A 25,175-nucleotide genomic window follows, 5' to 3' on the forward strand; every position below is an offset into this window, starting at 1 on the left:
CAGGATTTATTGCATGCAGCTGAACAAGTTGGAAAGCATACTTTGCAATGTGGTTTTGATTCTTTGGAGGCCTCCTGCAGAGCCGCTCTTACGTGTTCTGTCATCAGGAGGCATGCTTGGTTAAAGGAACAAAGTCTGCCTGATCATGTCAAAGCAAAATCATTAGATGCCCCATTACAGCATGATACTTTGTTTGGTGTTAAAGCAGAAGAGGTGTTAAAGAAAATGGAGGACAAAGCTAAATCTATGCAAACGGTTAAGGATTTCTTACAGGTTTAGCCTCCAAGATTTAGCTGACACTGGCCTACAAAGAATTGGTCCTTTCCAGTGTCAGACCACAAAGGGGCAGATACAGACGCCCAAGAGGCAGATCCCAGCCCCAAGGTTCGTACAGGTCTAAACAATGGGGTGCTTCTACCTCCAAAAGTGGAGAAGACAAATCACAGCCTTACAGGAAACAGTCCCAATGACTTTCCCCTGCCTGCACCAAGCACTTATCTTCTGGCAGCACCTTTAGGGGGAAAACTAGCACTTTTTTCCCAAAACTGGCTTATAATAACCCAGAACAAATGGGTCCTAGACAGTGTCACAAGGCTACAAGTTTCACTAACATACCCTGCCAAGGACAAACGGTTGGCCAGACCTGCCAAAACATCAATGGGCAGAGTCACAAAAGCAAGTCTCATCCCTCATGGACATGAGGGCCATTCATCGAGTACCAGAGCAAGAGTAGGAACAAGGATTTTATTCAAGACTGTTCTTGGTACCAAGAAAGGGCAAGACCTGGAGACCAATACTGGACCTATCTATTCTAAACACATTTCTGGACATACCAAAATTCAAAATGTTGACTCTACAGCAACTTCTGCCCATGTTGGGCAAGAAGGCTTGGCTTGTGACTTTAGACCTAAAAGAGGCATACCTGCATGTCCCAATCAGACAAACATGCAGAAGATACCTCAGATTCAAAGCTGGCTCAATGCACTACCAATTCTCTGCACTGCCCTTTGGCTTATCTACTGCGCCCAGGGTCTTCACAGCGTGCCTGGCAGCAGTAATTTCATTCTGCAGACAGAGGAATACAAATATATCCTTACTTGGATGACTGCCTCATTCAAGCAGAGAACAAGGACATTCTGCTACAACATCTGACGTTTGTAGAGATTTCTAACAGGCCTAGGGTACACAGTCAACAAAAAGAAATCAAAACTAGTACCCTCTCAAGAGATAATATTCCTGGGTGCAAGCTTAAATATAACTGCCCAGATGGCTTATCTCACGCCAGACAAAGGCAACTGACTACCTATTTCAACCTGTTGGCAACAAAGGCCCAGTTATCTGCAAGAAAAATTCTGCAGGCTTTGGGCTTCATGGCATCCTGCATTCTACTAATTCCATATGTGAGACTGCATATGAGGAAACTTCAATGGTACCTCAAAAGTGTTTGGACTCAACATTGCCACAGCCTGGAAACAATAATTACCCTCATTCCCTGCCAGCAACAGGAGTTTCGTTGGTGGGCGAAGGCTTGTCACCAGAACAAGGGACAGCCATTCACTTTACCCCCAGCCAGGCCGACATTAACAACGGATGCATCAGATTATGCATGGGGGGCCCACATGCAGGAAGATGTATTCAAGGCACATGGTCCGCAAACCAAATGCATCTACATATCAATCAAAAAGAGATGCTAGCTGTTCAGAATGCCCTGACAGCCTTCAAGGACCTACTTCATCCGGGACAACTACTGATAAAGGCAGACAACACCATGGTCATGTGGTATATAAACAAGCAGGGAGGCACTCATTCTTACCCCCTTTTCAGACTAGCCATGACTTTGTGGGACACAGCATTGACTTACCAAGTACATCTGCAGGCACAATTCCTGCCAGGAAAGATAAATACTCTGGCAGACGAACTAAGCAGAAACCTAATGGATCCCCATGAGTGGAAATTGGATCCACAAGTATTCAGCATAATAACAAGGAAATGGGGATGCCCTGATGTAGATTTATTTGCCTCTCCTCACAACTACCAACTAAAAAGATTCTGCACAAGGACTTATCACAGACAAGCATGGAAAGTGGACTCCCTTTCTTTCAGCTGGAAAAGCTTAGCAGTATATGCCTTTCCTCCACTGCCTGTCCTCCCCAAGGTACTCCTAAAGGTCGGACAAGAGAAGCCAAAGATGATACTGATTGCCCCAGACTGGCCCCGCCAGCACTGGTTTCCAATCCTAAGGAACTTGTCTCAATGGTCGGCTTGGACCTTTCCTCAAATACCTCATCTACTATCCCAACAAAACAATCAGATCCTGCACAGCCAACTAAAGACTTTAAATCTGGCAGCATGGCGGATAATGTAGTGATACAAAACACGCCTCTCACTAAAGCTGTAATGGATGTCATTTTGGAGGCCAGAAGGCCTAGTACCAGAAAATCTTACGCTGGAAAATGGAAGAGATTCTGTGCTTGGAACCAGGCACAAGGAATTGACACAGCTGTACCAAATATTCCTCAGATTTTGCAATACTTAACTGAGATGCTGGACAAAGGCCTATCCTTTTCATCAATTAAAATTCATGCCTCTGCCATTTCGGCTCATTACAATACAGAGCCACCAATCTTTTCTCATCCCTTGTTAAGGCAGTACCTCTGAGGAGCCAAAAACTTAAGGCCTCCAAGGAGATCACCAATACCTGCATAGGACCTCAATTATGTTTTGGAAAAACTCACCCTGCCTCCTTTTGAGCCAGCCGCTACAGCTGATATAAAGTTTTTATCTTGGAAAACAGCTCTGCTCCTAGCAATAACCTCTGCAAGACGAGTCTCAGAGCTACAGGCACTCATGGCTGTGGAACCTTTTATCATTTTTTATCCAGACAGGGTTTCTCTGAGGACAAACCCGACATTTATGCCTAAGGTAGTGTCCAGTGTGGCCCTTAACCAAACTATTCATCTGCCTACTTTTTATCGAAACCCACAGAATAAGGCGGAGAGAATTCTGCATTCTTTGGACATACACAGACAGCTACGCTTCTACCTGAACAGAACTAAAGCTTTCAGAAAGACAGAGCAACTACTAGTGGCATATGCTGCAGGATCACAAGGAAAAGCCATCTCAAAGCAGACTATTTCAAAATGGATAGGCCACTGCATTCATTTCAGCTATTCACAACATGGCAAGCCAGTGCCTAAGGGCATTAGGCCACATTCAACCAGAGCAGCAGCCACTTCAGCAGCCTTCCTCAGGGGAGTACCAACCAAAGACATTTTAGAGGCTGCTACCTGGAGTTCAGTGCACACCTTTACAAAGCACTATCATTTACCACTCTACAAATCCAGGGCAGGCTTTGCCACTGCAGTTCTGCAGGGCCTCATAGCCGCTCCTAATGCTATTTAGCTCCAGCCTCCCAACCATAGCTTTGGGATTCAACCCAAGTGTAATGACTGCAACAGTGAAACACTAAGAACATAGTACAGTTGTGTACACGTACCATAAATGTAGATGTTCGAGTGTATTCACTGTTTCAGTCCAGGTTACCCACCCACCATCCCCCATATCTTTGCTGCAACTTATCTGCACTTCTCTAATCTATACAACCTATGTTGTGTATTTTCTTGTAGATGAAGGTATATATTTTGGTGCATGCATGTTTTATTGGCATATTTTTAGCCTACCCTTTTGGGGGCACCTGACATCTATGGCAAGAAAAACTGAAGAAAATGGCGTCAGCTGCATCTTTTATACCCCTGGCGCACTGACGTCAGGGAAGGCGCGACAGCAACCGATGCCGGACCTAGACTTTGGAATTCAGGCCGACTGAGGGTAGCCTGCCAGCAGGATAACCCAAGTGCAATGATTGCAACAGTGAATACTCTCTAACATCTATGGTAAGTGTACACAACTGTACTTTTCAGAGCCTATCCCCTCAAGTCTCCACCAGCCTTATGATTCATATCCTCTGAGCATTTCTGTGTCTGTGTATAATAGTTATCTAGCTTGAGTTCTTTCATGCGATAGGATGTGATACAGACATTTGCTCAGTCCATTGGGTCATATTGTGTGTAAGAGTAATTGTTACCCCCAAGGGAATGAAGTCACCATTTTTATAGTGTGTGGTGGTGTAGAAGTCATTTGATTTGAAGTTTTAATTGTCTTACATTTACTTGGAACCATATATTCCTAGGAAGAGGTCTGAGTATTCTGTCCAAGCAGAACAATTGCGAGTAAAAAAAGATTAGAGATGTAAAGCAAGTTGGTAGGTTGTAAGGCCCCATCCACGGCAGTCTATTTGCAATATGCTTAAAGAATTTAGGAAAATAATTAAATCCAGGAAGGATGCCAGGTTAATTAACCTAAACCATAAAAAGCTAGCATCATTCATCCTTCATATCTTGATGGTGCTTGACAGCAGTCATCTGGACTTTAACCCTCAAATGTCTCTCTCTCTAGGCCTAAGGAATCTGAGGATGCCAGTAACATGATGGCACTCATTCAACCCCCAGGCCTCACACGTAAGGAATCGCCTACACCGACAAAGCCCTTATGTAAAGCAGTCATGTTTAAAAACTTGGGCAGATTTGTGCAGACTAAGCAAAAAGCAGAACTGTCCATTGCCTGAGTACTGTTTTCCATCGATGGAGAGAGAACTCAATGAAGCATGGAGAAGGTCCACTTCTGGTAATAGTGGATAGCAATGACTGCAGGACTGATTGGAGTGATTCCTAGACCTGGCTCAGAACTCCAATTCCAGTCAGATGCCTGAAGATAAGTGCAAGAGACCACAACCAGAGGTTATACCTACCTTAACAATACAAGCACCAAATTGGTTCTTGGCTCAGTGCATTGCTGGCTGGAGAACCACTTCAGACCATCAGTGTTAGGTGAACATCTTCATAGCAGTAGCAAGGAACCACTGCCCATCCTGGTCAAAGATTCCATAGAAACGGATGCCACCCAGAAGGAGAAAGGGGGCCTAGATGTCATCCTCCTCTAGGCTATGATAATGACAGCTTCGCCCAAGATTCTCCCATGACCTCACGTTCTCATGTACCTTGTTCCTTATGAGGGATTGTTCTGCATATGATTCTGAAGTTTCTGATACCTAAAAGATGGATTTAGAGTTACTAGGTTATGAGCCCCTTCCAGGCCACTGGCAATTCCCCATGTACAGGGATATTTACTGGACAGATTTAAGGCTGTTTTTCAAAATTCAGATTCACAGCCCTGAGCTCCTAAATGGCCAGGTTGAGTTCAGTGTTCAAGGACATCGCACTTTGTTATACTTTCCCTAGTGATAGGAAGAGTAAACCCTTAGAGGTAATAGAAAACATTTTCTTCATGTCACTTTTGTCTTAAGAGCCTTGAATTGTAAGATTCATGTTTAGAAGTTCCAGGAACATATTTTGAAACATGATGGAGCATGACTTGAAGCTGCCATAAAGAAGCTTTTCAGTTTTCCTTTTTCAGACAACCAGTGTTACCTAGGTGGATGTGGCATTAACTGGGCTTATGATGATGCAGGCACAGTTTCTAAGGTAGATGTAAGTGGTAGAGTGCTAAGAAGGCATATAGGGCTTAATACACAGCCATTAAGAGGAAATAAAAAACAAACTTCAGTATACTGCTGGACAAGGAACACTTTGGAACACATGCCACTGAGGCCTTTAAGAGCCTAGAGAAGAAGAGAAAATCATGAATACAGTTCACTGTGTGTTCCACTCTTCTCTTACAAAGTATTGTAGGAATTAATCAAGTAAATAGAACCCATTATATTGAAAGCCAGAGAAGAGCAAATGGCTAAAAGGGGGGCAAATATTTTACAAGAGGAAATGGCAAAATGAGTGACACAAGAAGCTAAACCGACCTTTCACCTCAAAAATCAGCTGTGACTTCCCACTCTAGTCTCAGCGTACTCCAGACTTGGTAGGGAAACTCCTTGCCTGGAGGAGTGGAGGTCTGTCACATCAGACAGCTGGATAATAAACATCACTGCAAGTGGGTGTTGCCTAGAATTCAAGTCAAAACCTGTGGACCAAGAGATACCAAAGGTTCCAACAGAACAAGCGTTATCTAATCTTGCCCATTCTGCATCTGATGTTACAACAAAGAACCATACAACTTGTTCTCAGAGGGCTCTTCTCAATTCTAAGAAAAGATCATCCCTGGAGGCCCATTCTGTACTTGACCAAGTTCCTTTCAGAGCAAAGGTTAAAAATGCTAATCATCCATGCTGTCCTTCCCTTGTCAAGTAAAAATGTTTTTCCTAATTGGTGGACCTACTTTCTCTTCCATGCAAGTCAAATTAGCCTCCTTATCTTGGCAGGTTAGTGAGGTTGAGAGGCCTACCCATAATGCATAGTGTCTCGAGCAGCATCTCCTTTCCCAGGTATGCATCCTATGTAAAGCTTCTGTGAAGGAATAAGAAACGGTAGGTGGCTGACTGTTCATCTGCCTTTACAGCTAGACATGAAGATCACGCAAGCTGTAATATGGCACATCAGCTACACAAGTGAGCTCATCCTTTCACTCTGTAGACAGCGGTTTTTGCCTTTTGCACAGTTATGGGCCCCTGCTTTCATTGGTAAATTCCTGTTTTCACATGTCTAAAGCATATCTTGCATATTCCTCAGAAGACCTCCACCAGTATTGCCAATGCTGTCTTGGTTAGGATCATGGTGAACCAGTGCCTGAAGTGCCATATATGTAACCCACATGTGTGATGTTTCTCACTTCCTAGGCATTTGTCAGCATATTTCCACATAAACAAGTCCTGCCTTGACCGCTTCAGGTTAAGTCCAGTGTCCTGCTGGCACCACCCCATCATTTTAAGTGGTGCACCCAACCTCATCAGGATTCAAGCCCAAATCAATTCTCAACTTCTGTTGAAGAACTTTGAAGTTGTGGGGGCATGCTCTTGGCTCCTATTTCAAGGGTGCATCCTGAGTTTTTTGTGCTGCCTCATCTTTTATGACCACTTCCTCCAAGCAGAGGTTACCCTCCACTCCATTCTTTGTCAGCCATCCTGATATTGTCCCTGTATTCGCATCATTTCAGAGGTACTCAGGACTGTAGACACCCCTCGTGTGACTGGCCTGCTGGCCACTGTCTGGGCGGACTTGTCTCTTCTACTCTGGCACTTTTGCTTCAGAGAATGGATGTCATGTGCTTTAATGTCACTTTGGAGCTGGAGGTGTACATATCAGATCTTTAGGGAGATAAGTCTGAAGTTTTTACCAGCCCGTGTCTTTGGCTGGAGCATTTCCTAGTTCTAGATCATGGCACTTTTTGTAAAGCTTTCACACATGCAAAAAATCCACATTTTTGGTTTTGAGGAGTCATGGTTCCCCCTTGCCTCCTGCTTCCATGTTGTCGTTAGAGTACTTTTGAGGACTGTATCTTTTGAATAATGTGATCACACACTTTTCCCGTTCATCATCTCCAGATGACATCTGGTTTGGAACTGCTATCTGTCCAGTGAGTCACCTTCAGCTAGATGTTCTTTGTGTTTCACTGTTGCAGTCATCACATTTGGGTTATCTGCTTGCAGTAGCCCTCAGTCGGCCTGATTAACAAAGTCTTGGTTCCTGCGTCAGTTGCTGTCTCTTCTTCCATGACGTCAGGGGTATAAAACATGCAGCAGACACCATTACCCCAGTCTTTCTTGCCGTGAGGTGCCCAAAGCAGAAGCAGTTCGCAAGTGCCGGTTGGCAGACTCCTGAAATTTACGTTTGAGTTTCAGAACCGAAGTCTTCAACTAAAAGCTAAGTACCCCGTTGGGGAAACTTTTTTTCTTGCTCTAAACCGATGTCAGTAAAAGTAAATAAATGCATTTCTTGTGGAAAGCAAATACCTATTAAAGATTTTCATTTGTACTGTATTCCTTGCCTAGGCCCTGACCACGACGTACCTCGCTGTCAGTTTTGTGCTTTATTTAAACCTCGAACTATCCGTCATCTGTATATTTTCACTTCTAAATATTTTGGTGCTCAGTTCAATTATCCTGATATGTCTTCGGTAAGCCATCCGACTACCGACATTCTGAAAAAACGCAGACAGAGGATTTCTAGGTCCAAAGCTGCCGACGACTCTTCTCCTAAGCAAATCGCCAGTTCGCTGGTACTCAGTGAGGTGCTTTCACAGCCCCTGATACCCGCTACTTCAAATTCGCAGGCCTTGACCCATTCAGAGTCTGGTATGCCACGAGATGCTTCAACTGTGGAACCTGTGGATGTCTCTATCTTGGATGGGTCCGGAGACATTGTGCAGGCACCGGTTTCTGAGGGTGTATTCAGGCCTACTGACTTGCATATTAAACCGACGCGATCTTCTTCTTCAAGGCCTAAAACCCGAACCATCCCTATAACACTGATGCCCAGACCGCATGGCCAGGCCTCTATGTCTAAAACAAATAAGAATGGCTGAAGACCTTATTACTTTAATCAGGGGAAGCCAACCTTCCCACTCTGAGACCTAGGACTGAGTTTGCTTATGATACTTCTGACCAGGATTCTGAAATTTTTGTTTCCTCTGATGACCAGGATTTACCCTTATCTACCTATGAGGATTCTGATGCTGAGGACTCAATTCCTTCTGCTCCAACCCCCCCCCCCCCCGAGGATTTCTCTTTTGATGAAACCTTGCATACTCTCATGTAGCATTTTCATTGGGAAAGTCAGGATTTCTCTGATTCTAAAGAGGCTTAGAAATTTCTTACTCCTGCCCCAGCACAGGCCTTTAGCCAATACCTCCTGTACTAGACATTGTTGATTATGCTTTTTCAGAATCTAGCTTGGCCCCTGACTCTCTACTTCCTGCTCCCAGAAACCTGATAGATATTACAGGGTTCCTGACTCTCACAATTTCCTTTTCAAAAATCCTACTGTGGATCCTGAGACCATTTCCCAGGGACCCAAGGGCATTAAAGCTACTACTGCCAAAAATCCTACCCCCTCTGATAGAAACTCCAGGGCACACTTATACACTTCTGCAGCTTTGGCCATTAGGGCCTTAAACTGCCAGTTTCATATGTTAAAGTATCAGCAGAATATTATTGGATTGCTTAAACAGAAAATGTCGATTCCTGATTGTGCTGAAAATAAGGATTTACAGGATTTAATGCATTCTGCTGAACAAGTTGGAAAACATAATTTGCAATGTGGTTTTGATTCACTAGAGGCATCTTGCAGGGCTGCTGTAACTGGGTCTGTACTTAGAAGGCATGCTTGGCTTAAGGAGCAATCCTTGCCAGATCATGTTAAAGCTAAATTACTGGATGCGCCCTTAAGTCAGGACCGACTGTTTGGCAACAAGGCAGAAGTAGTTCTTAAAAAGATGGAGGAAAAAGCTAAATCTATGCAAACTGTTAAAGATTTTTTACAAGTACAACCTCCAAGATTTAGTAGGCATTGGCCTAAGAATTGGTCCTTTCCTGCCTCTTCCAGACCTTCATTCCAAACCCAGATCCAGCAGAGCTCCCAGGCTTCAGTCCCAGGGCACGCACAGGACTAAGCAGTGGAGGGCCTCCACTTCCAAATCTCCCCCCTATGGTAAACTGTCTCAATGACTTCTTTTTAAAACTTCCAAGCACTTTTCTACTGACTGCCCTTTTGGGGGGAAAGACTGCTATGCACGCAAAGAACTGGGAACTCATTACCCAGGGCAGATGGGTTTTAAATATAGTGTCCCAAGGATACAGATTTCACTTCCACACGTTACCAACCTCGAGCGGTTGGCCAGATCTACCCCCAAATCAGTGGGCAGAGGCCCAAAAGCAAGTTCTCTCTCTCTTAAGCATAGGGGCTATTCAGTTGGTACCAGAAGAGGAAGAGGGACAAGGTTTCTACTCGATACTTTTCCTGGTACCCAGAAAAGACAATTCATGGCGTCCTGTCCTGGACTTGTCTACTCTAAACACCTTTTTGGTGATGCCAAAATTCAAGATGCTGACTCTTCACCAGTTGCTTCCTATGCTAGGCAAAGATGCCTGGTTGGCAACACTAGATTTAAAAGAAGCATACCTGCACATCCCAGTCAGGGAATCTTGCAGAAGATACCTACGCTTCAAAGCAGGCTACATGCACTATCAGTTCTCTGCACTGCCCTTTGGCTTATCTACTGCGCCCAGGGTATTCACAAAGTGCCTAGCTCCAGTCATTGCATTTTGCAGGCAAAGAAATCAACTGTACCCATACCTGGACGATTGTCTAATTCAGGCAGAAAGCCAGGAGATACTTTTGAATAATCTGGCCTTTGTACAAAGGGTGCTAACTTGTCTGGGGTACACCATAAACGAAAAGAAATCCCACCTGGTACCCTGTCAACAAATTGTGTTCCTGGGAGCAAGCTTGAATACAACTACCCAGATCGCATACCTCACACCAGAGAAACAAGTTCATTTGACAACCTACTTCAAACAAGTGGTCACAAAACCCCTGCTATCTGCAAGGCAAGTACTGCAAGCCTTAGGGTTCATGGCCTCCTGCATTCTTCTAATTCCATATGCAAGACTGCATATGAGAAAACTACAGTGGTATCTAAAAAGCCTATGGTGTCAACATTCTCAGGATCTAGAAGCAATGATTCCTATCATACCTTGCCTACGCCTAGTGTCCCTTTGATGGGTAGAGGCCTACCACCAAAACAAGGGACTACCATTCACACTACCCCCTGCCACCCAAACCCTAACTAGAGATGCATCAGACTATGCATGGGGGGGCTCACCTGGCAGGGAAGTGCATTCAGGGCAAATGGAACCCAAGTCAAATGCACCTGCATATCAATCAAAAAGAAATGTTAGCTGTACAGAATGCTCTGACAGCCTTCTGGGACCACATTCTTCCAGGACAATTAATGGCAAAGATGGACAACACCACTGTTATGTGGTACATAAGCAGGGGGTTACACATTCTTACCCCCCTCTGCAGACTAGGCATGGCATTGTGGAACATAGCCTTGGGCTACCAAGTGCATCCACAAGCTCAGTTCCTGTCAGGAAAACTAAATACACTTGCAGACGGACTAAGCAGAAATCTCATGGACCCACACGAGTGGAAACTGGAACCAAGGATTTTCAACTTGTTGACAAGCAAATGGGGGAGCCCAGATATAGACCTGTTTGCCTCCACCCAGAGCTATCAATTGGACAAATTTTGCACAAGGACTTCCCACAAACAAGCTTGGAAAGTGGATGCTCTGTCCTTCAGCTGGAAAAGCCCATCAGTTTATGCCTTTCCTCCTCTGCCTCTGCTCTCCAAAGTACTACTAAAGATCAAACAGGACAAACCAAGGACGATTTTGATTGCACCAGACTGGCCACGCCAACACTGGTACCACCTCTTGTGCAGTGTGTCACCTTTGGCCCAATGGCAGCTGCCTCATATTCCTTCCCTGTTGTTTCAGCAGGAGAACCAGATTCTGCACCCTCAGCTTCAAACACTGAACCTAGCAGCCTGGCTAATTGCCTAATCTCTCCTTTACTATCCCTCAGTAAACCAGTGATGGATATCATTTTAGAGGCAAGGAGTCCTAGTACTAGAAAGTCTTATGCTGAAAAATGGAAAAGATTCTGTGCCTGGAACCAATCTAAAGGGATGAGCACAATAGCGCCCAATTTACCTCAGGTTTTACAATACTTCCTCCATCAAAATTCACGCCTCAGCCATTTCAGTTCATTGTAACACATAACCTCCCCTCTTCTCTCATCCACTGGTCAAGCAGTTCCTCAGAGGGGCCAAAACAGGAGAGCTTCAACCCCAGCTTGGCACCTTAACTTTGTCTTGGAGAAACTCACTCTTCCTCCTTTTGAGCCAGCTGCTACTGCAGATTTAAAATTTCTTCCTTGGAAAACAGCTTTCCTTTTAGCAATCACTTCAGCAAGAAGGATGTCTGAATTACAGGCCCTTATGGCAGTGGAGCCTTTCATCATCTTTCACGTGGACATGGTGTCCCTCAGAACCAAGCCCTCCTTCATGCCCAAGTTGGTATCCAGTGTGGCTCTTAATCAGTCCATTCATTTGCCAACCTTCTTTCCTAATCCACAGAACAAAGGGGAATGGATACTGCACTTCTTAGATGTGCACAGACAACTTAGATTCTACTTGGACAGGACTAAACCTCAAAGGGAATCTGAACTGCTGGTGGCATTTGCTGCAGGGACAGAGGGGAAGGCTATTTTAAAGCAAACCATTTCCAAATGGATAGGCCATTGCATTCATTTCTGCTACAAGCACTATGGAAAACCTATCCCACAGGGGATCAGACCCCACTCAACCAGGGCTGCATCTACCTCTACAGCCTTTCTCAGAGGCGTCCCTACCAGGGACATCTTAGAAGCTGCTACGTGGAGATCTGTACATACTTTCACCAAGCATTACCATTTGCCAGTTTTCTCTAAATCCAGAGCTGGCTTTGCCACTGCAGTCTTGCAGGGCCTTGTAGCTGGTCCTAATGCTATCTAAATTCCTCCTCCCAACCTTAGCTTTGGGAATCTACCCAAATGTGATGACTGCAGCAGTGAAACACGAAGAACATAGTACAGTTGTGTACACTTACCATAAATGTAGATGTTCGAGTGTATTCACTGTTGCAGTCCTGGTTACCCTCCCTACAGCCCCCTGACGACTTTTGGCTATACCGCTACTTTCCTTTACTATGCTCAAAAGGTTTTGGGTGTATTTGTTTTTTTGTTGGAGATATATCCTTGTATATTTATATATTTAATTGCTCCCATTAGGGGGGCACTTGACATCTGGGGCAAGAAAAACTGATGTAATGGCATCTGCTGCATGTTTTATACCCCTAACGACCTGACGTCACGGAAGAAGAGACAGCAACCCTGAGGGCTACTGCAAGCAGATATCCCAAATGTGATGACTGCAACAGTGACTACAGTCGAACATCTACATTTATGGTAAGTGTACCCAACTGTACTTTCTCTGTCTCCCTGTTACATAATTCTGATGCAGAGGGTTTTTTTTCTTTTTTTGATGGGGGGTGGGGGCATGAGTAGCTTACGCAAGATGGAGGCATTCAGATTTGTTCTATCTGTTCTGAAGAAAGTTGATACGGTTTACAATCCTCCAACACAAGTGACAGATAATCTGCAGAAAGTATCCCAAGGTAGGTCTCTTGTGTGAGTGCAGTTGTCCAGTAAAGGTTTCAGTGATCAGAGCATTTTTCCACCTTGACATCAGAAGCAAGTCTAAAGCTTTGGACAGGGGTGAGTCCACTCTTGTGTTACTTTGGAGATTAGAGCACTCAAATTATTTTTCATTTGTCCTTATTCCAGAAATGCCAGTTCAGACATGCTTTATAGAAGAATGACTGTCTTTCTGAGTCCGTGTTTATAGAAGAGCTCTTTTCTTTGACATCTTTGTTGAGATACCTTGTGTTGTCCTGCATCTTTGTGGCAGCAGTGCAGTTAGGTCTGTGGACTGAGTTTGTGCACTTGGAGGATAGAGTGACTGAAAATGTCCTCCTTTTAGAATGAGCTCAGAAGCAAGATTCTAGGTGCCTAGTTTGTGGAGAATAGACTAATTTGGACATGCCCTTCAGCACCTGTATAATGACTTCTTGAAGAAACATTAGCCCTGTCGTCTTTGGTGGGACTTGTTGTACACCCCTGCAAATGTTGAGGAATCTGGGGTTATCTAGAGCACCTTCAAGGCCAGGCTGAGCAATCCCCTTTGTGGAAAACCTTTCTTTAAAAACTTGTAAGAATAGCTATGTTGTTTCTTAAGGAAAAATTTGTTTGCTGTCAAGAAACTGATGTGCTGTGGCTGTTGATCAAGAAAGATAAGACAATAGGAAAGATGATTCTGGCTGGATGATTTGCTGGTAGGGTTCTAGAGAGAGGGCTGTTGCCATACTGTGTATGCTGAAGGTATGCAAAGATATGCATACTAAGACTTCCTTTCTAAAAAGTCTTTGTGGTTTTCTAGTTAAAACATGATGTGTTTTGCTGTGGTCATTTTAAAATAATCCTAGTTAGTATACAGTGTTATGGAAGGGTGGCCGCAGTGGTGCAGCGGTAAGTGTTGTCGCCTCACATCAAGAGGTTCTCCGGTTCGATTCACGGCAGGGGTGCCTTCTGTGCGGAGTCTGCATGTCCTCCCTGTGGTTGCGCGAGTTTCCTCCGAGTGCTCTGGTTTCCTCCCACATCCCAAAGACAATGCTGTAGGTGGATTGAACACTCTAAATTGGCCCTAGGAGTGAGTGCGTGCATGTGTGTGCCTTCTGTGAAAAGTTGAGTGCCAGGCTGGCAACTCGACACCGTATAAACTCCACTGCCAATCATGAGCAGACAGGTGATCCGCTGTGGTGATCCCTAACCGGGAAAAAGCCGAAAGAAGACGTATACAGTGTTATGGAATGAAATATATAACATTGTATTGTTTTGATGCGTTACCAGACAGTTTTGTATTTGTAATCACTGGATACAAATAATGGATTTTTTTTTATTTTATTTTAATAGACATTTGTCTTGATCAGAGTTAGCATGGTACCTTACAGTCTCCCCATGAAAGTTACTTCTCTCATCTGGAATTAAAACTGTAGTTGAGATGTTCATCCTGATGTATAACCATGTCATTATTAGTCAGTTAAGGATTTTGAGGAGCCTCTCACTAGCTGGCCCTGAATTTGTCATGAGAGGATGCTGTGTAGAGTTAGTAATAACATTTGGTTAGCATGAAGTCTGTGTTTTGAATTGTACTGCTTCTGAGTCATCAGCAGTCATGCATTTATATATTGTCTGTTCTTTTCTAGCACCACCTCCACCTCCACCATCTAGGAGCGGATTACCACCAACTCCACCTACACATACCACAGGGCCGCCACCGCCACCACCTCCTCCTGCAAGAGGACCACGAATCGTAGCACCTCCTCCTCCACCTTCCAGAGCTCCTACATCAGCACCACCACCACCACCTCCTTCCAGATCAGGTCCTGGAGCTCCACCACCACCACTTCCTCCAAGCAGAGGGTACCCTCCTCCTCCTCCTCCTCCACTCCATTCTTCAGCAGCTCCATCTGGTCCACCACCACCTCCACCACCACCTCCTGGATCCGGTGGTTTCTCATCACAAGCACCACCTCCTCCACCTCCACCTCCTCTTCCTCCTGGGCCTCCACCTCCTCCGGGGCCTCCTCCACCTCCTGCCTTTTCTAGTGACAATGAACAGAACTTTGCACCTGGATCTGTAAATAAATCAGCTCTTTTAGACCAGATTAAAGAAGGAGCCCAGTTAAAAAAGGTAGACCCAAACAATCGGCCGGTGTCCACTGCTGGAGGAAGAGATGCACTCTTAGATCAGATACGGCAGGGTATTCAGCTCAAGTCCGTAAGTATTCTGTTTGTGCATTTTTCAATAAGTGGTCATGTTAATTAAGATAATTAACTAGGATATACCTTGTCATAAGGGGGTCTTCAGACTAGTTTGAGGAAGTGCCTTCCTCTTAATGGCAAGTTGGCTCAGATTTTTCCACACTTTGGGTAACACTATTTTAGCTGAGGACATTCAGCTTAGCATAGCCCATCAACTGAGCCACAGCCAACCTCATACCTTTTTGATACTTCAGATGGATGCATTTCATGTAGCTGTTAACTTCCTGAGTAGCAGGGTTAAGTACATTATTTTCATTGCATGTTTCTTGTATTTATTTTCAGTACATCTGAATATTTCAGGAATGCAGCGGTTTCTTTGATATACTGTTTTTACCTAATCTGAACTGGAATTTATTATTCACTTGAATATTTTAAATCTGCAGTATCGCAGAATAATTTGTGGTTTTAGTTACATTTTTTGTCTTGCCCTTTGACATGTTTATCTGCTGAGACTGGTATAAATTGTAAGTCAACTGTGCTTTAACTCAGTTGTTGCAGTCTTATGCCATGACACTTTTTTTTTTTTTTTTTTTTGCTTTGACTAAATTTTGAAAATCTGCTACTATTGCATATGTGGGTTTAGGTGTGTATATATTTTAGAAGTGAAACTGAGTTGAGGTCTGTTTCATCACCTAATAGGTCGGTTAATTGCCACTTTCTCTGTAGTATTGGCGTTTAATCATGTGTGGCAGCAGAACTGGGAAAGGTAGTGCTTTTGAAAAGTAACATTTCTAATGAACTGCAGGTTTAGTCTATCCTAGAAAGCCAGCAGCCTTAATTACCACTTGGGCTGAAAATGTTAAACATTTTTGCCTTTCTAAATCTCTTGCCTAAAAAGCACAGTAATAACTAAAGTTTAGCTTGCACCAGAACTCTACTGGAGCATTCGGTATTAAAGATGTTTGGTCAGAACATTTGCAGGAAAGCTGGACGCTTAAAATTAAGAATTACATTTACTTTAACTAGTACTGTTGATAATGGTGAAGCAACATGCTTTATTTCTTGATTGAATTACATTGCTTTCACAAATGCTGTTGGTCAGTCTGAAGCAATATTTGACATTTTGCTTAAAAAAATGTTTTTTTAATTGCTTGTAATTTTGAAGAAGCAACACAACATTTATTAAATTGCCAAGAAACTTTTAACAGCCTTTCGACTGTCTCAGAAAATTTGCTGCTTTCACGATCTTGGGGAAACAGAACTTCATTTTTTCATTTTTTAGTTAAAAAATTGCATTGCTTTCCCAAATACTGTTGGTTGTTGACATGTGGTAAACGTAGTGCAAAAAAATTGTGGGGGACTTGAAAAAATGATTAATCTTCTGCTGAAGGCTGAGAAGTACACAAAACCTGCATCAGTAGTAGTGCTGTAGCAGAAAACACTGTAGTTAAATTTATAGAACAAGCTATTTCACAGCATTTCTAGACATGACAGAAACTTGCCTTTATATCGAAATAGGATCTCCATTCACCAAGTTCCACTTTTCCACTTCCATTTTGTTGCTGTTCAGTTTGCTTATTCCACAGACTGGAGTATTTATAAAATAGCACCACTATTTGCATAGCTTAGGATACTGCAGATCTAATATTGATGACCCTCTGTAATGGGTCCTGCAGTTTGGTTAATCTTCCACCCCACTCATTTTCTGGAAGTTTACATGCCTTGGAGTACTTGCACATAGAAAAATGGTACTTCTGACTACATAAGCACATCAGTCCCTCACATATTCATTTTTTGTAATTCTTCTTGCACAGATCGGATGAAGGATTGAGATTTTATCTGTTGCCAGTAAAAGTTCCTGCATTTACACATCTGGATATCCCATGATTGTATTTCTGTGAATTCAGGAATTACAGAACAAGGCTGCTGTTGGGATGGACGGGGTGGATTTCTTTTGACACTCTGTGAATGGACCAGTTTCATTAGAAATCCTTGCTTGAATGATCTTTAGTATTCCATCCCTTTTATTAGAGTGCTTATTCCCCAACTGCTTAGTAGCCAATTAATTCCTGTCCTGTTCTCTGGAGGAACTTGATGCCTGAGATATGTGCATTTCCTAATTCTAACTCTGTGGGGTTCATCATGGGATATTCATGCTTCCTTTCCTGGGACTGATCAGATTAGTCCCAAGTTTGACAAGACTGATCATTGGTAGCAGCCCTTTGAGTAGATTTGTTGGGGGGGGGGGGGGGGCATATAGTCACTGTTGTAGGATTTCATCAGGAGAGGACTCAACTAAGTGTCAGCACTTGGCCCTACTCCCTTCTTTCATTGTGGGCAATATTGTCTTTGGCTTAACTTCCTGTAGTTACCACTTAAAAATTAATATGGTTTGGTTTCTACTGCTAGAGAGCTTCGAGCTTCCTCCCCAGTAGTCTTTCTAGAGGGCCAAGAGATAGGGTCATCTTTTCTGAAGCAGACAAACTTTAGATCCTTTGCAGAATAAGACCACCTTTTGGAGGTACCTTGACCCAGAACATGCCTGGGATGCCACATTGCATGTAATTCTTCTTTGGAACCAGTCTTGGGTGATACTATATTGGTAGCCTTAAAGGCACCATCACTCTGCAGCTGAGCTGTGAAGAGGGCCAGTTCCGTACATCATTCTCCTGCAAATCTGAGCAAAGCCTTGTCAAAGCATCTTAAGGCGGTCTTAGTGGGTACCTTGTTAGTTTTCCTTTTTCTTAACTTGCATTCAGTTTATTTCCAACTACATGATAGGGCATCCTGAAAAAAAACATGACAGACAAAGCCTTTTCCTATCATGTTAGGACTTTTTAGTACTTTAGTCTGCGTATCACTTCTCCCTATTCCAGGCCCCTCCTAGTGGAAAGGCATTGCTGGTTGCGTTTGTCACCCTGCATATCTGTTGGGTCAGAAGGGACCTTGGCTTCCCTGTTGGGTTAATAGGTATATACTAGGCTAATGACCAGTAGGGCCTTTACATGCCTAGCACTGCAGCCCAGTCCAGTTGTGTCCCTGTGTTTCATGTGCATTTATTAGGTGGTGATATGTTAAGAAGTTTCTAAAGAATATTGGGTGGGAGGTTAGATTGGAAATAATTACGGTCTACCTCTGCCTTATCAGAGACATGGGAACCAATGATGGGGTGAATTTCTGATTCCCCATTCATGTAAATCAGAATCCATCCCCAACCCTTTGTGTAATTTTGACCAGTTGATTGTCTTGCCAACGTGTCTTATTTATGTCACAAACACTATTTAAATCCTTGGATTTAGTGGATGTCCTTCATGGATGCATCTGCAGTCATAACAACTGGGTTGTCCTGTCGTCAGGCAGCCCTTCAGTCGGCCGGATTCCAAAGTCCGGGTCCGGCTTCGGCTGATGTCGCACTTCACCCGACGTCATCTCTGTTGGTCTTCGGGTATAAAGGCATCAGCCGACGCCATTTTCCCCAGTCTTTCTTGCCGCGTGGCGCCCGAAGCAGAAGCTGTTCGCAAGTGCCGGTCGGTCGGATCCAGAGATTACTTCTACCGAATACTGCTTCGAAGACTTCTAAAGCTAAGTACCCCGTTGGGTACTCTTTCTTGCCTCAGCCGATGTCAGAAAAAGTTAATAATTGTTTAACCTGTGGGAAACAAATACCTCATAAAGATTTCCACTCTTATTGTCTGGCTTGTTTAGGCCCAGCCCACGACGTGGCAGCCTGTTCGGCCTGTGCTTCTTTCAACCGACGAACGCTTAGGCGTCGGTCGGAGTTTGCAGAACAGTTTTTCGGTTCTGATTTTGCGTACATTATGCCGTCGGATCCTCCGACTACCCAATCTGCCAAAAACGCAAAGATAAAGACCGACACTCGGTCCGCGGTTTCGCCGAAACCATGGTTAAGCAAACCGCGAGTGTCTCGGTTTCGGCCGAAACCGAGAAAACTGATCAAAGTACAGCTGAATCTATCTCTACAACTGAGGCCCCTGCTACCACTCTTGAATCGGCCTCAGAAATTTTATCCACTACGGTGGTTGCCACTGACTTATCAGACACCATTCCCTTGGATGTCTCTACCCCAGCACGTGGTGCTGCTAGGCCTCCAGCAGCCATGTCCATTAAGGCTTTCGCTAGGGCTAAAGCAGCCAAGACTACTAAAACAGTGCCTGTTAAACCACCTCCAACCAGGCCCTCTTCTAGTTCTCAAATGCTTACTCTGGCAGAAGATTTAATTTCATTAATTAGAGGATCTCAATCTCACCCAGACAGGGCCTCTCAGCCCCCAGAGAAGAGACCTAGGGCAGAGCCCCCTCAGCCAGTGTCCTCTGATGATTCTGCCGATGAATCAGACATAACTGACCAGCCAGAGGCTCCTTTCTCCAATTTTGAAGATTCTGATGCTGAAGAATCCATTCCAGCTGCTTCCCCACCAGAAGAATTCTCCTTTGGAGAAACCTTACATGCCATGCGAGAGCAGTTCAAATGGCAGCAACAGGATTTTTCAGACTCCAGAAAAAGACTTAGGACCTTTCTGCACCTTCCACAGCACAGGCCCTTAGCTATACCTCCTGTTCTCTCTGTGGTGGATGATGCTTTCAATGATGTCAGCTCCGCTCCAGATTCTTTACCCCCAGCCCCTGCCAAACCAGACAGATTTTACAGGGTGCCAGATACTCATCACCACCTTTACAAGGCCCCACTTGCAGACCCCGAAACTATATCCCAGGGTCCCAAGGCAGTAGCCGCGACCATAGCTAAAAACCCTATTCCTTCAGAAAGGGAAGCAAGGTCATTAGACAGATGGGGTAAAAAGGTCTACACTTCAGCTACTCTCTCAGCTAGAGCTTTAAACTGTCAGTTTCACATGATACAATACCAAGAGTTTATGCTTGATCAGTTAACTAAAACAGTAACCACTGACGAATCTCTTGATAAGAAGTATGTATTAGAAATGGTAAATAACATACAACAGGTTAGTAACCATTCCTTAAAATGTGGCTATGATGCACTGGAGGCTTCATTTAGATCAGCCATGACTGGCACAGTGATAAGAAGGCATGCATGGCTAAAGGAGCAAGCTTTACCGGATCATGTTAAAGCTAAGTTGCTAGATGCTCCTATGGATAAGACAAGTTTGTTTGGTACACCTGCCCAGCAGGTTATGAAGAAAATGGAAGAAAAGGCAAAATCTGTTCAAACGGTTAAAGATTTCTTGCAGGTTCAACCCCAAGGTTTAGCAGGAACTGGCCTGCCAAAATTGGTCCTTTCCTGACTCCACAAGATCTCAAAGGGCAGGAATAGACGCTCCAGAGGCAGAAACCAATCCAGAGGAGGTGCCTACAGAGGACGACAGTGGCAAGGTAACAACAGAGGCACAGACACAACCACTGCCACTACATCAACACAACCACAGTGACTTAACCTAAATCCACCTACCAGGGAACAAATAGCAGCTCCTCTAGGCGGAAAGTTAACCTTATTTTCAAAGAACTGGCACTATATAACAAAAGACAAGTGGATTTTACAAACCATAGATCAAGGTTACCGTTCCACTTCCACACTTTACCAGTCAAAAGAGGAATGCCAAATCTACCTCCAAATCAAAAACAGAGGCTCTACAACAGATAATGGAGTTAGCAAACATGAGAGCTGTGGAAAGAGTGCCAACAACAGAGCAAGGAAAGGGGTTCTACTCCAGACTATTCCTAGTTCCAAGAAAGGAAAAGTTGAGACCAATTCTCGACCTGTCCACCTTAAATACATACATCATTGTCCCAAAATTCAAAATGCTGACCCTACAGCAACTTCTTCCCATGCTGGGCAAGGAGTGTTGGCTGGTAACTCTAGATCTCAAGGAGGCATACCTGCACGTCCCCATTCGACCAATCTGCAGAAGATACCTCAGATTTCTTGCAGGATCAGAGCACTATCAATTCTCAGCATTGCCCTTTGGCTTATCTACTGCCCAGAGTATTCACAAAATGCCTGGCATCAGTAATCGCCATTGCAGACTACAGGAATTCAAATTTACCCATACCTGGACGACTGCCTGCTACAAGGGACAACAAAAGCAAGCTGACAACAGATTTACAAAGGGTCATTTACTTGCTACAAGCACTGGGATACACAGTCAATTTACAAAAGTCAAGGCTGATACCATCCCAAACAAGGACATTCTTGGGCCGAATTGGACACAGTAAAACAAATGGCATTCCTAACTACAGAAAAACAAAAAGAACTCCCTCTTTACTTCTTGGCACTAACAAAACTGAACAAGTTAACAGCAAGAAAAGTACTGCAGGCTTTGGGCTTCATGGCATCATGCATAATCTTGGTCCCATTTGCCAGACTACATATGAGAAAACTACAGTGGTACCTAAAGAATCTATGGTCCCAACACAGACACAGCCTAGAAACAGAAATCCCACTAATTCCATGCTTAAAACATGAGTTCCTATGGTGGGCTCAGGCATGCCAGTCAAAACCAGGCCTACCCTTTCGCAGATGTCAAGCAAGCCAGACCATCACAACAGACGCCTCAGACCTAGGATGGGGGGCCCACATGCTGGACAAATGCGTGCAAGGATTGTGGACACAGGATCAACTTCACCTGCACATCAACCTAAAAGAAATGCTGGCAGTAAAACTGGCAATCCAAAAGTTCAGACCATTTCTCAGAGGGCCAGTTGATAAGGACAGACAACACCACAGTCATGTGGTACATCAACAAACAGGGAGGCACTCATTCATACCCCCTATGCAGAATGACCTTGGAGCTGTGGACCCTGGCACTCAGCTACAACATCCAGTTACAGGCAATATTTGTACCCGGAAAAGAAAATACTCTAGCAGACATATTAAGCAGAACCACATCGGATGCCCACGAATGGAAGCTGCACCCGGACATCTTCAAGACCATCTCAAAGAAATGGGGAATGCCTCAGATAGATCTATTCGCATCACCTCTCAATCACCAGCTCAAAAATTCTGCACAAGGACATTCCACCCACTAGCATGGAAAGTGGATTCGCCTCCTTCAACTGGAAACGCCCAACAGCATATGCATTCCCACCTCTCCCCTTGATACACAAAGTACTACTAAAAATCAAGGAAGAACGGCCAAGGATAATCCTGATAGCTCCAAACTGGCCAAGACAACACTGGTACCCACTGCTGAGGAGCATGTCTCGGAACAATATGTGGCCAATACCCCTGATGCCTTTGATGTTAACTCAGAACAACTACAGCATCATACATCCAAACCTAAAACGTTGCAACTGACTGCATGGAACATCACATAGCAGCAGCTAATCCAGAACTTTCCCAAAGAGTTAAAGACATTATTCTTGAAGCACGCAGACCTTCAACAAGAAGGAACTATGCTGGAAAATGGAAAAGGTTTGTCATTTGGAGTACTGAAAGAGGAAAAGATGTGTCAAACATAGATATGCCTAACATTCTGGAGTATCTGGCGAACTTCTTCATTCAGGCCTGTCCTACTCCTCCATCAAGATACATGCATCAGCTATTTCAGCAGAATACAGCTTTGATCCACCTGTTTTTTTGCACCCTTTGCTCAGGCAGTTCCTCAGAGGAATCAAGAATGTAAAACCTCCAAGGAAACCACCATTACCAGCTTGGGACTTAAACTTTGTGCTAGAAAAGTTGACACTATCACCCTTTGAACCAGCAGCAACAGCAGACCTACAACACCTGTCATGGAAAACTGCTTTCCTACTGGCAATTACCTCAGCAAGGAGGGTTTCAGAACTACAGGCCTTAATGGCAGTGCAACCCTTCCTAATCTTCCACCAAGATAGTGTCCATGAGGACTAATCCTACATTTATGCCTAAGGTGGTATCCAGAGTGTCTTTAAACCAGGCAATCCACCTACCTACCTTCTTTCCCAACCCACAAAACAGAGGGAAAGAATACTGCATACCTTGGATGTACATAGACAGCTACGCTACTACTTGGACAGAACAAAAGTAGCAGAAAGACTGACCAACTTTTGTAGCCTATGCAACAGGAAGGGAAGGAAAAGCTATTTCCAAACAGACAATCTCCAAATGGATAGGAAATTGCATACGATTCTGTTACTCCTTCCATGGAAAACCAATTCCACAGAACATAAGACCTCATTCTACAAGGGCAACAGCCACTACCACAGCCTTCTTACGAGGAGTGGCAACCAAAGACATTATTGAGGCGGCTACTTGGACCTCCGTGCATACATTTGCCAAGCATTATAATTTGCCTCTATATTCCAGATCCCGAGCAGGGTTTGCCACTGCTGTACTGCAAGGATCCTAAAACACACCAAAATCTACTTTTATCCTCCTCCCTAGTTGGCTATGGTATTCTACCCAGTTGTTATGACTGCAGATGCATCCATGAAGGACATAGTACAGTTTTGTACCTACCATAAATGTAGATGTCCGAACTGGATAGCATCTGCAGTCAGGATTACCTCCCTCCTTCCCCTCTGTGGTACTCCTAGGGTGTTTACCCTCCTAATAGCTAGCTGGTGGGGGAGTCTTTATGGTGTATTTGTTTGTATATATGTACATACATGCTTATTTTGTGTTTACCTCTATCTTTTGGAAACATTGGCATCTATCCAAATTTTAGCCTTCAAGAGGGCTACTGGCATCTGGGGCAAGAAACACTGAGGAAAATGGCGTCGGGTGATGCCTTTATACCCGAAGACCAACAGAGATGACGTCGGGTGAAGTGCGACATCAGCCGAAGCCGGACCCGGACTTTGGAATCCGGCCGACTGAAGGGCTGCCTGACGACAGGACAACCCAGTTGTTATGACTGCAGATGCTATCCAGTTCGGACATCTACATTTATGGTAGGTACAAAACTGTACTTTTGATGCTGTTTATTTTGTAGATGTGCAAAGGGACCATCAAATATGGATGCGAGGATACATTTTATGCCAGGCATGGTTCATAGGTAGGTAGTAGGCTGTCTGCCCAAGAGCCTAAGTAAGCCTAGTCAACAAGGTTCCCTAGCTTGCACCACCCAAGAAAGTTATTTTCCTGTGCTTCTGTCGAGCAGAGCCACAGAAGTGATCCCTGGGGTGCATTTCCTATTTCCCATCTACTTACCAAAATTTTTCTTGAAGAGTGCTAATGAGGAACTTTGCTTGACATAGATGGGTAGCTTGTACCAGAGTATCGGAAGTCTCTGGGACAGGAATCTATCCCTCCAGCATGTCCTGTTTATTGTGGTGACAAGGATTAGGTCCCTAGAGCGTGTAGCTCAGAGGGATTGGGATTTCTTTAGGTGTAGCATGAACAACACCTCTGGGTTTGACATGGCTTTATATATTAGGCAGATATCACCTTTGAGTAGGTGATATGCTACTGAGTAAAGCTGGAGCTTTTTGACACTGTCAGTGTAGGGCGTCTGAGGCCAGTAATCCTCTTTGTGAGGTACTTCTGTGGCCTTTCCAGCTGCTGCAGATGAGGTACATTCCAAAAGGGGCATTGCACTCTATAATGGGTCTGAGTGTCGAGTAGAGGGGAACAATGACCTCTTTTTTTTTTCCTAGATGAGAACCCTTTTGTGATTAGGTGTGCCAAGTAGAAGGATTTCCTGACTGCTGTGGCGATGATTATCAAAGGAGAGACTACTGTCCACCTGGGTCCCCAGGTCTCTTATCACACATTCGGCATTAAGTAGACTGCTGCCTATGTGGTAGTTCATGGGTACAGTTTTTTTATCATAGGGGATGGCAATGCACTTTTTGGCATTGAGCTTAAGGCCATGGCTTTGACACCAGGCATCTGTCTCAGTGTGGCCCTTCTGTAGGATGACCTTATCATTTGG

The 25,175-nt window shown here is 44.2% G+C and overlaps 1 protein-coding gene across 1 annotated transcript in view; it reads left to right on the top strand.

Annotated features, from left to right (window-relative positions):
* Window positions 1-25,175, top strand: part of WASL (WASP like actin nucleation promoting factor) — an 866,451-nt gene that overhangs the window by 589,330 nt on the left and 251,946 nt on the right. The window contains exon 8 of the mRNA XM_044087330.1: window positions 14,770-15,344. Within this exon, the coding sequence (XP_043943265.1) occupies window positions 14,770-15,344 (575 nt within the window). The remainder of the gene's footprint in view (window positions 1-14,769; window positions 15,345-25,175) is intronic.

Source organism: Protopterus annectens, chromosome 11.part0, assembly GCF_019279795.1.
Source record: "Protopterus annectens isolate FY-2018-M chromosome 11.part0, PAN1.0, whole genome shotgun sequence".
Taxonomy (NCBI): domain Eukaryota; kingdom Metazoa; phylum Chordata; order Ceratodontiformes; family Protopteridae; genus Protopterus; species Protopterus annectens.